The sequence below is a fragment of the Porites lutea genome, chromosome 3 (assembly GCF_958299795.1).
Source record: "Porites lutea chromosome 3, jaPorLute2.1, whole genome shotgun sequence".
NCBI classification, from domain to species: domain Eukaryota; kingdom Metazoa; phylum Cnidaria; class Anthozoa; order Scleractinia; family Poritidae; genus Porites; species Porites lutea.
This window is the reverse complement of record NC_133203.1, coordinates 40,085,073-40,098,984: the sequence shown is the minus strand read 5'-3', so window position 1 is coordinate 40,098,984 and position 13,912 is coordinate 40,085,073. Positions and strand designations below refer to the sequence as shown.

General features: G+C 39.4%; 1 protein-coding gene and 1 long non-coding RNA gene across 2 annotated transcripts in view; both read right to left on the bottom strand.

Annotated features, from left to right (window-relative positions):
- The window catches only part of LOC140931121 (uncharacterized), a 630-nt gene extending 123 nt beyond the window's left edge, over positions 1-507 (bottom strand). The window contains exons 1-3 of the long non-coding RNA XR_012164924.1: positions 369-507; positions 145-205; positions 1-20 (exon numbers count right to left, since the gene is read on the bottom strand). The exon at positions 1-20 is cut by the window's left edge and continues 123 nt beyond it. This is a non-coding gene — a long non-coding RNA (uncharacterized lncRNA). The remainder of the gene's footprint in view (positions 21-144; positions 206-368) is intronic.
- The window catches only part of LOC140932290 (uncharacterized), a 32,531-nt gene extending 21,819 nt beyond the window's left edge, over positions 1-10,712 (bottom strand). Inside the window, exons 1-2 of the mRNA XM_073381911.1 lie at positions 9,666-10,712; positions 9,120-9,130 (exon numbers count right to left, since the gene is read on the bottom strand). Of these exons, the coding sequence (XP_073238012.1) occupies positions 9,120-9,130; positions 9,666-10,712 (1,058 nt within the window). The remainder of the gene's footprint in view (positions 1-9,119; positions 9,131-9,665) is intronic.
- Between the last annotated feature and the right edge of the window lie 3,200 nt (positions 10,713-13,912).

The following is a 13,912-nucleotide window of genomic DNA, read 5'->3' as shown; positions in this document are numbered from 1 at the left end:
CCGTCCACTCCATGTTTGATCTGAAAAATCATAATTACATCTACCTTCAACAAACTTTTGCTCAAACAGACTTGGGTAAATTATTCAATTAAATTTATGGTTTAGCTTTCATTAAGAAGGAAAAATGAGTTGACAACTACTTACTGCACTGTTTTCTTTGAGATCATTTCCACTGAGGCTTATTTGCAGACACGAACTTTCGAAGCTGTTTAGGAGGAGAAAGAAACCAGTCAATTTTCGCTTTTAAACGAGTTCTACTACCTATTTTCAATTGTCACAAGCTAGGAAAAAATTGTCACTTCATTACAAATTGAAAATGTTCGATAAATTCCTTTGAAATGGCCTTAAAATAAGAGAAATTTACTCACGTTTTAGACAAGACGGCAAACACTTCGTTTTGACGTCTCAGACAACACAGCTAAGGCGGGAAACCTCACGCGACGGCTACCGGAAATGCGCAGGCAAATATTTCCAACTTCCGCTCGCCGTCGTAGACATCCGCCGTCGTCGGATCTTAAGGTCCCTTATATCCTTAGTACTACTGTAAGTAGCATAATATAAGCACTTGAAAAAAAAATTGAGCAACCTTTGCCTATAAATTTAACCAAATGCACCGTTTTATGAAGAGCTTTGAAGCCCTGCTCACCATACATTCCTTAGTAAAATGCTGTAACAGAATTTTACCCACAGTACTGACACCGCATGAGAAATAAAATCACTCATCTGTATAGTTTTTTTCCATGTTTAACGTTGTCTTGGCACACGCTGATTATTTTCAGGATATATATTATTGAAAACCAAGCTGGATTTTGTTTCTTTTCACGAAAAGATGACTTTCCCATACAAAACTCTTACAGTGGTCAGGTTCAATGTCTGAGTCACAGCAGGGAACAGAAATTTGTGACATCATTAGTGCAAAGTGCTAATCAATTCAAGAGTCTAGGAAACAACAAATGCCTAAACCAAAAGCAGCTAGGATGTAGAAGAAGGTAAGATTGCATATTTTCACCCAAGTAAGCGAGTCTAAGGTAAGCTCGTTAAAGAAATAATGGTTGAGTCTGATAAAACTTTCAGTTCATCAGAATGCTAATTTTGACAGTAGTCATAAGTTTATTTCGATTTTCTATTTTTGTTTTCCTCCTTTCAACTGACACTACATTATTACTGTAGACACCATTAGAATTTTAAGGATTCAGCTATATACAGGGCTCGAAATTAAAAAAATCCTAAGGTCGCCTTTTAGCGACCAACTGAAGAAATATAGTCGCCAGTTGCAAATTTTTAGGCACCACTTATAATGTAAATGATGCAGCTCAAAGTCAGGGCTTCTGAGCCGCGAAATTCACAAAAACAGGCAAAATAATTCGGTAGAAATCTTATCAAATACATGTCTGTACAACATATTTGAAACTTATCTCAACCATTGGGGCTATTTACTAGCCGTAAACTTGCAAATTTACCTTGAAACTTTGTCACTAGTGAACAGTGCAAACAACGTTCCAAAACTACCAGGCATAGATTATGTTGTGAAAAATCGGGCACTAGCCATGATGTTAAAGGTTTTGTCATTGGTTCATTTCTGGAACGTATTGTTATTAAAATAACTTCTGCGAAAAAATTTTGCGATTTGAACAAAAGCCGATTTTTATACAATTTTTTGAAGTCTACATTTTTGCGGTACACTCGCGCCGTTGATCATGCAAACTAGCAAGCTCACATATGATGTCATGTGACGTAAATTAAGGACCTCGCATTACCTTGCCTTCACCAGCTGTACACAAAAAAGATAAATTTCAAGTAAGGATTGAATCACAATGTCTTCGTAAGAATAAAGTTTTTCTGAAAAAGAAAAACCTATCAGAACTCTTAATGTTTTCCTGTCGATAAGGTCACGTGTTTCTTAAAGTACGTCATACTCCGAGAGAAGACTAAGACGAATGGTGTGTGAAATGGCGGCAAATTTGAATGCTTTCAAAAAATTGTAAAAAAATCGGGTTTTGTTCAAATCGCAAAATTTTTTCGCAGAAGTTATTTTAATAATGTATAGTTTCAGATAAGAAAATAAAAAATTTTAGGTGATGGGCACTTTAAGAAGATGCAAAAAAAAGTCAATTAAGACCTTTTTAAAACTATGTACATACTCAATCTTCTTTAATTAAAGAATTTGGCACTGCATTCCACAATCTTGTTGCCCTTACACCAAAAGTAAGCCCCCCTCCTCCCCCCACACTCGGTTTCACGGTTAAAAGTGAGGGCACAGTTTAAGGAGCTATTTCAGTTATTTGATTATTAATGTCCGAATTTAACACCAAGAGATCACTCATATAGCCTGGGCTATGCCCATTAATATGTTTGTGAACCTCAACAAAGATGTCCACCTTTCACCTCGAGGTGAAGTGGAAGCCAATCCAATCTCGTTAACAGTTCAACACTGTGTGACTAAAAATTGCTTAATACTTACATGTGATTAAGCAAGCTCCAAGGAAGGGAGTTGAGCCTGGAGTGGAGATTAAACTGCTCTATTTTTCTTTTCCTTTCCTTAAGTGGAAGTATGTTTGTATTGCTACAATCTAGAGCTACAGTCGGCGACAGAATTAGTTGAGACACTTTGCCCTAAAGCTGACGCTTTGCTGACTTCTAGAGGAGAAATAAAGCTTTCCCTCCCCCATCCCCTCCATGCAATGATGTGCCACTGTTCAAGCTACCTATACAAAACAACAAAAACCGCAACTTTGACAGAAGAGGAGTGGGGAGGAAGGTGGATTCTTTTGTTCTCTGTAGTTATTACTCTAGTTGAGTACAACGCCTCAATTATTTGTTGTAGATTGTAGTTTTTTTTGTAGAAGCGAAGTCACTTGACTTGTCGTGAGATGAGATAAAAATCACTCAGGCTGGAAGGAGTGATGTTACATAGACTACTTAGAGATATATTACAGTAGAGAGTTGATCAGAAAATTACAAGGCATAAAATCTCCTGTCTTGTTTAAAGTAAGAGATGCCCTTAGAAAAACGAACAGTTACTCCATAGAACATTATTTTATTGTCAGTCAAGGTGCAATAAAGGACACTTCTACGTTCGCACATTTTAGATCAACTTCCGAAGCTTACAGGGCGTGTAAAATGATCAGAAATAAATTGGTTTATTGGCCCAGTTACGCTGCAATCAGAATGCTATGCTCGACTACATGCCGAACGCAGTTTAAATCAAGTGATCGATGCGATCATGATGTAAATTACCTTCAAGTTGGCGGCAAATCCTGAAAAAACTTCACTGGTTTCACGGCAAGAATATTAAAAAAAATGCAGTGTCATTGAAAGGTTTCGCAAGAGGACTGCAGTGTCCTGTGTGCCCTGGGTGACTAACCTATCCTTAATGTGTTGAAAGCTTGTCTTACCTTAAGTAACAAGATATTTCCGCCTTGATCAAATCACACGAGGGAAAATGCAACCAAGAAATGGCCTGTCTGGAGGATTCACAGATTCACACATCCGCCGCCATCTTAATTTTGCATTCTGAGAGAAACCTGGGGAGAGTACAAAAACACGTCGGGGGTCCGTCGAGGAAGTGCGTCGGAGATCGTCGGAGATCGTCGGAGATTGTGAGCTGGATGACATTGCTTGGTGGGTTAGGAGAAGAATGTGGGCTAAGGTTTTTTTTGACTTGTTTGTTTGTTTAGTAGTTTCAAAGGAATTCAATTGCTGTACTTTTAGGGCATTTACTTTTATTTAGCCTCTCTTCCTTCCATGTGCAAATCGCTTTTCAGATAGGAGGGTAGTACCGTGGGTGCTAGAGGGTTTTTTCCCTGTTGTTTGCGGAGAAAATTGAGTCAAAAAAACACCTTTCCCTTTCCTTTCAAGCACCTGCCACGCAGGTCATAGACGGATTAGTTCAACTCTAGTAACTTCAGTTTGATACTGAATGCAGACAAATCTACAATCGGCGACAAAATTGTTGAGACATTGTACTTAAATAGGGTAGTTTCGGAGAACAAAGGAATACGCACCCCTCCCCTGTCCCCTCCATTCAAAGTTGGGGTATTTGTTGTTTTCTATAGGCAGCTAGAACAAGGGCACAACATTGCACGGAGGGGATGGGGGACGAAAGCTATATTTCCTCCTTTTGAAGTTAATAAAACGTAAAAAAGCCCAGTTTTGGGCGAAGTGTCTCAACTCATGTTGTCGCCGATTGTAGCCTGTAAACAGGCCCCTTGTTTGGGGAAAGGGTGAAAACAGGATGAAAAAATCGCGAGGAAAGAGAAGGGATTTTTTTTTTTCACCCCATCCCAAAACAGAGAGCCTGTTCACAGGCTAAGACAAATCCAGCTTACTTAGGCTTAAATTTTGAGAAAAAACCAGGCTCACAAAGTAGTATCCAGCGTATGTAAGAGAAACTAAATCTGAACAGTTCTTACTTGGCTTGACAGACCCTTGACGTTCGGATGATGGATTTATTTTTCAAAAATTTCAGCTGATAGATTTTGTAACTTTTTCAGCTAACTGATTTTCTTGAACTAGCCATTTTTAGGGTCGGCCAGGGGGGTAGTGTTATACCAGTATACCCGAAAAAAATTCGCCAAAATACCCCAAAATACCCAAAATTCATCCCAATATACCCAAAATTATACCCAGGTGTACTTTATAGCTGAAATTCTAAGAAAGTGATATACCGAATACCCGTATTTAAGCTGCAATATACCGTATACCCGATTTAAAAAGCCCCTGTATACCGTACACCCAAAAACCCTGGCCGACCCCGATTTTTCCAGCGGATATGAGCACATTCACTTATTTAATATCCTATGTCCAATCTGTACATTTAATTTTTTTTCTCCGTGGCTAAATTGTGAATTGACTTATAAGTCTGTTAGTATATTTGTGTTTAGACTTAACAGGAACTATTGGTTAAATATTCTTTTAATTTTATTTTACAAAATGCGGAGAATCAGAGATAACTAGTAAAACTTGTTTTGCTATAATCTTCTTAGGTCATCATACTAGATTGATGATGAAAAAAGAAAAACACGCTATAATCCCCGACACCCGCCCCCTCGGTACATTTGAAAATCAAGATACCCGGGACGGTAAGACGCGGTATATCTAAACTATCTCACAGGGGACTGTGAACAGTCTAAGCAAAAGGCGGTGATAAGCATGGTAAACCAAAACTTTTTTCTATAAACCTAACGTAAACTATGCCGCATTTTCAAAATTAATTGTGTTAATATCAAAATCTAAAACGATTACAAAATTGTCTAATCTTGGCTATCACGCTATATCCGGACAGTACGCGTCCCAAAAAATCCAGATTGTTTGGATTCTCGTGCAAGCCGGAACAATCATTTGAAATACCGTATTTATCCGAATAAGCGCCCAGCCTCGAATTAGCGCCCTTCCTCGAAGCAGAAAAAGTTAATAAGCGCCCAGCCTCGAATAAGCGTCCACCCGCACCCCACAGCCCTCCCCTTCCCACTCAAACGTAAATAAGAGTGCTCATTAATTTGCGAACAAAAAGTTGAAAGGCAGTAGGCGAGGAAAAACTGGTTGGGGGTACTAGCTTACAAACATAGCTCCATAGTTTAACGATAAGGTTAAAGTACGAGGCCTGAAAAGTTGATGTTTTGCAAAAAGGAGTGCGAAGATTAAAGGAGTTACTTAGTCTTGATACATAATTCCGAACATCTAAATCTGTACTACAGTAAAGGCATTTATAGAAAAAATGAAATCTTTAAGTTCACGATCTAGAGAAAATGGAAGTAAGTCTAGCAAAGTCAGCCGCTCTTTGTACGACGTCTCGTCTTTGCGCGTGCGTAAAATCCACCTGCTTGCACGTCTCTGCACCTGTTCCACCTTAGCATTCAGAGTAACGTAAGCGGGCGACCAGACTTGGGTGGCGTAACACAGCTGTGACTTGACCAAAGACAAATAGAGTGAGCGCCTAACAGAGACGCCAGTAAGCAGGGGACAAGTCCTTTTAAGCAAACCAAGAAGCTTGTTTGCTTTCGCAGTGATCGTGTGGATGTGTGAGTCCCAAGAGTGCGTACTAGTTATGATGACGCCAAGATCTTTTTCTTCTGAAACGCGTGTCAGGGCTGTGCCATCACGGATGTAGTCAAAAGCAATCGGAGTCTTTTTCCTAGTCACAGTTAGTACTTTACATTTCGACGTATTAAATCTAATATTATTGCGCTGCGACCATACGTGCATATTAGAGAGAGTGTCTTGTATGAGGTCACAGGAGGCCTAAGATGCTCCCCTGCGTAACCCGAGATCAGGCTCTATTTTCGTTTCGCTTTGTAAATAACATTCCGCTAATTTTAGCGGTAGCCGTTAGAGAGAATGTATGAGAACCGCTCAAATTGGGCCTGATCTCAGGTTACCCCTGCGGAACGCCAGAGGTTACAGGAGACCAAAGAGAAGCCGCATTCTCAAGAACCACCCTTTGTGTACGCTCAGTTAGGTAGTCCTTGAACCAGCAGAACAGTTGACCTTTTACACCGTAAAGCCTCAGCTTTGCCAGAAGAGCGCTGTGATCGACAGTGTCAAAGGCCTTAGCAAAGCTCAGGTAAATCGTATCTGACTGAATGTTATTATCCAAGGACTGACCGACTGTGTGTAGGACTAACAAGAGCTGAGTCACACAAGAACGATTTGGAAGGAATCCATGCTGCAGTACACTTATCAAGTCTTTCAAATGATCGTAAAATCGATTGTCCACGCAGCGCTCCAGAACTTTGCTAATAATGGGATTAAGGATATAGAGCGATAATTTTTAGCAGCCTCTTTAGAATCTTTTTTGTGGATAGGTGTAACATCTGTGGATTTCCATTCAAGAGGAATTTGACCTAAGCTAAGAGAGTGATTAAAATGGGAACACAAGCTGGGTGCTATTTGCTCGCTGCACTCCTTCAGCAGGCGAGCTGGAATTTTGTCTGGACCGCATGCTTTTGTTGTGTCTAGTTCACTCAAGCGTTCCATTACTTCATCCTCCGACACCTCAATTTGCTAAATTTCCATATCAGTGATAGAAGAGCTGGTAATATATTCACTGTTATTGAGGCAATAAGTTGTTGGGAGAAAGACAGAGAAGGAATATTTATTAAAAAGTTCAGCTTATCCTATAGGGGTTTCAGCCACCTCGTGGTTGTAAGGGTTCTGATCTCCTTCTCAATTTCAACAATTTCCACTAAACTCAGAGTCTTCTCTTAGTGAAGAAATGGAAACAAACGTTGCTCTTTAACTAGTGGTGGTTCATACTATTGCCACCTGTCAACTTAAAATTATCTGGAATTTGATTCAAGAACATTCAGGAGACAATTACAAATGGTCAAGTGCTGAGAAGCGCGCTCTAAACCCCAGCGGGCTGGGGAAGGGAGGGGGGGGTACTCCGGATATCCAGCCGGAGAGGGATGATCAAAGGATTTCTTTTGGAAATTTTCGATTTCGGGATTTGTTTGGGTAGGAAAAGTTTGGCAAGTATTTTTTGGGCAGTTTGATTTAAGTAGGGGTTGTTTTGGGTATTGAAAACAATCTGAAGTTTCATGACAGTTATATCATTTAACACATCTTGGAAATTTTTGTGGCTAAGCACGAGATTTTTTTGCTGGTTAAATTTTGGTCCAGGAAGTTCTTTGGGTTTTGTTTGAAGCCCTAGGAATTTTTTGGTGGTTTGATTTTTTTTTTCCATTCGATAATCCCTGTCACTTAAACTCCGGAATACCCTCCCCCCCCGCCCCCCACTGGGCTCTAAACACTGGACTCTTGCCCCCAGGAGACACGTGGTATGACGTGTTCTGTGGGTGTTGAGAGTTCTAGGTCAGGGCTTAAATCACAGTGCGCGGATATTTTTCATCAGAGCTTTCTCTGGTCGTTACGCCATGCTGACGAGCCCCAAAAAGGGCCATTCAGCTGTCTACAGCTACAATCCCGCTCTGTTTTTGGTTCTTTCGGTGTCGCGTTGATGTCTTGCAGAGTTAATTTTCACGTAGTACGATCAGCATTGCAGTATTCTGCTTGCGGAATTTATTATGTCTACTTATCATTTTTGCTGATCAGGTCTTTATAGTTCCTACGTTCTTCGGCATACACGTTTGCGGTCCTTTGCAGTCCTTTGTGGTTAAAGTTTGTACACACACATTGGACAACTTTAAATTGGTGAGAAAATCCAAGCGTTTTCGCTTCTTTATGGATTTAGAGTTACAGTGGGACTTAAGTTTTATACACCACAATCCTTTAGCGGCATAGAAGGAGGAGTATAAATAACTTTTGCCTGAACTGACGTCATTATTGATGAGCGAGCACGTTCTTGCGATCGAAAAGCAGTCTCGTTTAAATGGAACAAAAATCTGAAACCAGATTGAGATACCAATCTGAACGATCCAAGTACGGAGGTGGATCGTTCAGATTGCAATCTTAGATTGGTTTAGTCCTTGATGCAACGAAAAATCAAATTTCGGAACGCGTGACGAACCCCTAAGAACGTTTCCGTGGGAGGCTACCTGTCCGCAAGAAAACGCTTAAAATATAGAAATGCCATAGCATCCCTTACACGGAATGCGCTGAATGGTGTAACAAAAAATCTTCGTCGCTGCGAATGTCTAAATAATCAGAAAAACAGTTCAAATTTGCCTTGAAAAGTTTAATTTTCGTTGTGTATAACAGATAAATTGGTGTGAAGTGGGTTTGATCTCAGCCAGACTGGTTACCAGGCAAGGACTAACGAAACTCGCCAAGAGATCAAAGGCATTAAAAATCAAATTTGAGCCACCAATTACTTGGTTTTATTTTCTTGGGATTATTAAGTTGACCATAAAGTTGTAGTAGTATCAAGCAACTTACTGGGGTGGGGCACGTTATACTGTCAGACTTAATACACAGGGCCTTTTAACACCAATAAATAATTCTCCAAGGCATTTTAAAATAGGTGATTGCGGTTCTGTATAAGAAAATAACAGTTATTATAATAACTGGAGAGTTCCAGAAACCACGGCTATGAGAACATTATCAATACAAGACCGTAGAATATGGATGAAACTAAGAGAGCATTTCTTTACATTTCAAGAAAAAAGTCTCTTTCCATTCGTATCATGAGAAGTCATAGTCTTCTACAAGTGGTCACGTACTTGAGTAAGTACTAAGACTTTGATTTAAATCGAGTTTTTCTTTTATCGAAGAATTAACACAGAAGTTGCTCTTTCATCGTTTATTCCAACTTGATAATCATATACATCGAATGAACCGCAAGTATGAAAGCAACATGCTTTAAACAAAACCTTTTAGAGTTGAAAACTTAAAACAAACTAAGGAGAAGAACTCAAAAAAACCAAAATGTTTTTTTAACGTTAAGAATAATCGTCACAGACATGGGTCATATGATTTTCATAATGTTGAAGAAGAAGAGCCTCACTATTCATCTCCTCTTGACAAATCCAACAGCTGTGTTTCTCAATAATGACTGATCGTGCATCTGTTACACCAGTATTTCCAGTTTCTCCCTTTGTTTGCAGGTTCTCTGTAAAACCTGTGGCCCTAACATCAACGTTTTCACCTCCTGCTCTATTTCGTTTACATGATTCCGAACTTTTGGACAGACATTTGTTTTTCTGAGAAAATTTAAGTGACTTTTCCTGAGTGTGGTTTCTTTCATGCTTCCTCAGGTCTCGTGCAACGTTAAAACGCTCGCCACACTGTTTACATTCATACGGCTTTTCTCCAGTGTGAACTCTTTCATGAATCCTTAGCGTTCCTGCTTCACTAAAGCACTTGCCACACTGTTTACATTCACAAGGCTTTTCCCCAGTGTGAACTCTTTTATGTCTCCTTAGGTCTCCTGCTTGCTTAAAACACTTGCCACACTGTTTACATTCGTAAGGCTTTTCACCAGTGTGAACTCTTTCATGAACCTTTAGGGTTCCTCCTTCGCGAAAGCATTTACCACAGTGTTTACATTCGTAAGGTTTTTCACCAGTGTGAACTCTTTCATGAATCCTTAGGTGTCCTGCCAAGCTAAAACTCTTTCCACACTGTTTACATTCAAAAGGCTTTTCCCCAGTGTGAATTCTTTCATGACACCTTAGGTGTCCTGGTTGACCAAAACACTTGCCACACTGTTTACATTCGTAAGGTTTTTCACCAGTGTGATTTCTTTCATGAATCCTTAGGTGTCCTGCTGCGCTAAAACACTTTCCACACTGTTTACATTCAAATGGCTTTTCCCCGGTGTGAATTCTTTCATGTTTCCTCAGGTGTGCCACTTGACTAAAACACTTGCCACACTGTTTACATTCGTAAGGCTTTTCCCCAGTGTGAACTCTTTCATGCCTCCTTATGTGTGCTACTTGACTAAAACGCTTGCCACATTGTTTACATTCGTAAGGTTTTTCACCAGTGTGGAATCTTTCATGAATCCTTATGCATCCTGCTTGGCTGAAACACTTGCCACACTGTTTACATTTATAAGGCTTTTCCCCAGTGTGAACTCTTTCATGAGTCCTTAGGTCTCCTGCTGAGCTAAAACACTTGCCACACTGTTTACATTCAAATGGCTTTTCCCCAGTGTGAATTCTTTCATGTGTCCTCAGGCTTGCTGCTTGACTAAAACACTTGCCACACTGTTTACATTCATAAGGCTTTTCCCCAGTGTGAACTCTTTCATGAGTCCTTAGGTTTCCTGCTTTGCTAAAACACTTGCCACACGTCTGACACTCAAAGGACATTGAGGTTGCTTTTCTTTTAATACTATACAGTTAGGATACCTTTGGAAAGATGAAAAACGATAATTAGGTCAATACAGATTATTTGTTTTGTTGCTACCAGCATAACCGTTGGGGCCTGGTGGTAACAGGCCTGAAGTGAGTAGTTTAAAGGTGGTGTTGTCAGGGACATGTGGAAAATTAGAAAACTTTTAAGACACCTGCTCATGAAAAAGTGGTTCCACACAATAAACCAGCTGATTAGATACCTAAAATTTTACATGAACCCTTCAAACTTGAGAATCCATTTACAGGGGTCAGTTAATCATTTGTTGACTTAACATTTGGATCTGAGGGCTGGTAAGTAAGTAAGCAAGTAAGTAACTAAAGCATCTATTTATACACTATAAGATTACAGCAATGCTGATGTGGTCATCTGAAAAATTATAAAATCATAAAAACTATTTACATAATTAAGAATTTAAAAAAGCTGAAAACGGAGTAAAGACTAGCAATAGTACTAAAAAATTACAATGCAGAAAATCTGGAGGACAATTTCTTAACAGAGTGTTTAAAAATTAATTGTCGCAAGAAGAAATTTTTCTCGTATCATTATCTAAATTGTTCCACAGATAACCAGTCATAATATTATATTCATTTGAACAGACTTCTTGTCTTTGGGGTTAGCACGTTGAAAGATAATTTATTCCGTAAACTGTATTTGGTTTCATGCTTAACTAATAAGACATTAAGTGGGGAAGGCAAGCGCTCCTAGCTAAGTAACATAAGTGAGCTTCATGTAGTACATGTAGGTGGTGGAACTAAAATGCCACAAAGGCTTTCATTTGAAAGTGTTCAAAACGTCTTCAGTGGGTGTGTACCAGTCTAGGCAGTAAATTATTCCCTGTGATTTATAAAACAACACACATCTAATTGGTAATTAAGGCTCTTCATGCAGCATTCATCAGACAATATTGGAACTTGTATTACCATAAATCCTCTATGAGGCTATCTGGGGAGTCTTTTTATTTCAAGCATGTTTGATGGGGAGTGCTTAACAGAGAGTGAGGCAGGGGGGGGGGGGGGGTTAATTTATTGAAATGCATAAAGCAAAAAAAGAGACAAAGAAACAGACTAAAGTAACAGTTGCCTCCGTCCTGTTTTGGACCAGGAACATTTAGCAAACAACCATCAGCAGCCAGAAAATGACATCAATTCTCCATAATAAGATTGGAATGCAAAGTGGAGACACTCAAGGACATGACGTTGGAGGTCATGCAGAAAAAGATAAAAAACAAATCGCAACTTCCAGCTCATGAATAAACCATACAGGATCACTCCACATGAAGAGTTATAGTCATGATTTATTAATACTATCTATCACTTATTTATTTGGCCTGAAACTTAACAGGGTTTATTCTAGAAATTAGCTTATAAGAGTCCCTGAGTAAGTGTCCTGTGGGAACCCTTGTTATTTTGTAGGTGGCCATTTTTCAAAAAGAGGGCACAGATACACGTTTACTAAGCTGAAATAATGAATATGAATTCAAATCCATTCTTATTTTGGTGTTATGCTTGTTGCATTTTTTCCAACTGTTTTTGGTCCTTAGATAAGTTTAACAGGGCTCGAATTTAAAAAATTCCTCAGGTCACCGTTAAGCGACAAACTGGAGAAATATAGTCACCAGATGCAAATCTTTAGTCGCCAGTTTGTATAATGTAAATGACGCAGCTCATAGTCAGGGCTTCTAATATTTTGCGCAGTTGCGGAGCCGCGAAATTCACAAAATACCAGGAAATTCGGTAGGAATCTTATCAAATACATGTCTGTACTACATATTTAAAACTTATCTCAGCTATTGGGGCTATTTACTTGCCGTAAACTTCCAAATTTATCTTGAAACTTTGTCATTGAAACATGCAAACGTCCCAAAACTTAAGGGATGATTATGTTGTGAAAAACTGGGCACTAGCCTAACTTGCTATTGGTTCATTTCTGGAGGGTATTGTTGCTGAAAGAGGAAATGATGCTCTCTGTTAGAAAAACGTTAAAAACCCTGGTCCGATCGGCGCAAAACCAATCGACCTCTAACAAAATTTTCCCTCACAATAACCAAAAAAAAGGCCTTTTTTTACCAATTGATTTCCGCAAAGTTGGCCCCGTAAATTCCCGCGAAAATTCAGCCGATTTTTCTGCGAATTTGCCCCTAAAAATCCCGTGAAATTTGACTTTTTTCCGCAACCTATCAGAAGCCCTGCATAGCGTGGCGTAATCCAGGCTTTGTTTATGTGATTTGGCACATTTTTTTATGATGAAAGCAAAACAAGATAAGACGAAATGTTTGTTTTAAGTTTACTCTTTTAATTTAAATCTGAATCATAGAGAAATCTGGTCGCCACCTTGGCGACTTAACCAGAATTTTTAGTCGCCAAGGAGAAAATGTTAGTCGCATTGGCGACTGTATCAGTCACAATTTCGAGTCCTGTTTAAAAGGACACCGTCAGCTACAAAACACCACAGACATGGAGTGTTTACTTCAACCCCAAATCAAATCTTCTACTGCAAAGGAGGTTAGCAACGGCAATGGAGTAAGACCTGCTTTGGGAAGTTCCATCACATGGTATTAATTTCCTAGGCTTAACATGGATAAAACCTACACTAATAGTAGAAGAAAAGGCAGACAGTCTAGTAGCTCCGCTGAAGGCAGCTTAACATCCTCTCCAGTCGACAAGAGACACAAATTCAGTGCAAATGCTTACTTGGAAAACAACAATAAATCTTCACCACATTAAACATGGCAGAATATATTGCTCAAAATTTGAAACTTGTATTTGAGAAACTGGGAAAACTGGACTAACTAGAATCTCTAACCAACAAAACCCTAAAAAATGGAAATGGTCAAAACAACAGATATCGGTGAGGTGAGGGCAAGTGAGGGCAAGTATGCCAAGGTTGTCAAAATTAGCCGGCTGTCAGTGAAAATCACCGCCTACTTGGTTAGTATCAGCCAGCTACTCTGCTTGGCATTTCTTTACAGATGACATTTTTTAAATAAAATATCCCTGGACTGGCCGCTTACTTTGACAACCCAGTTGTCTACTTCGAGACTTTCTGACAACCCTTATATGTAGTTTCCCTGTTCCTCCTTTGAGGGGTTGAAAGTTCGCCTAAATAAAGAACTTGCCTACCAAGAAGCCTATTTGAGAAGCCGGGAAAATCAACT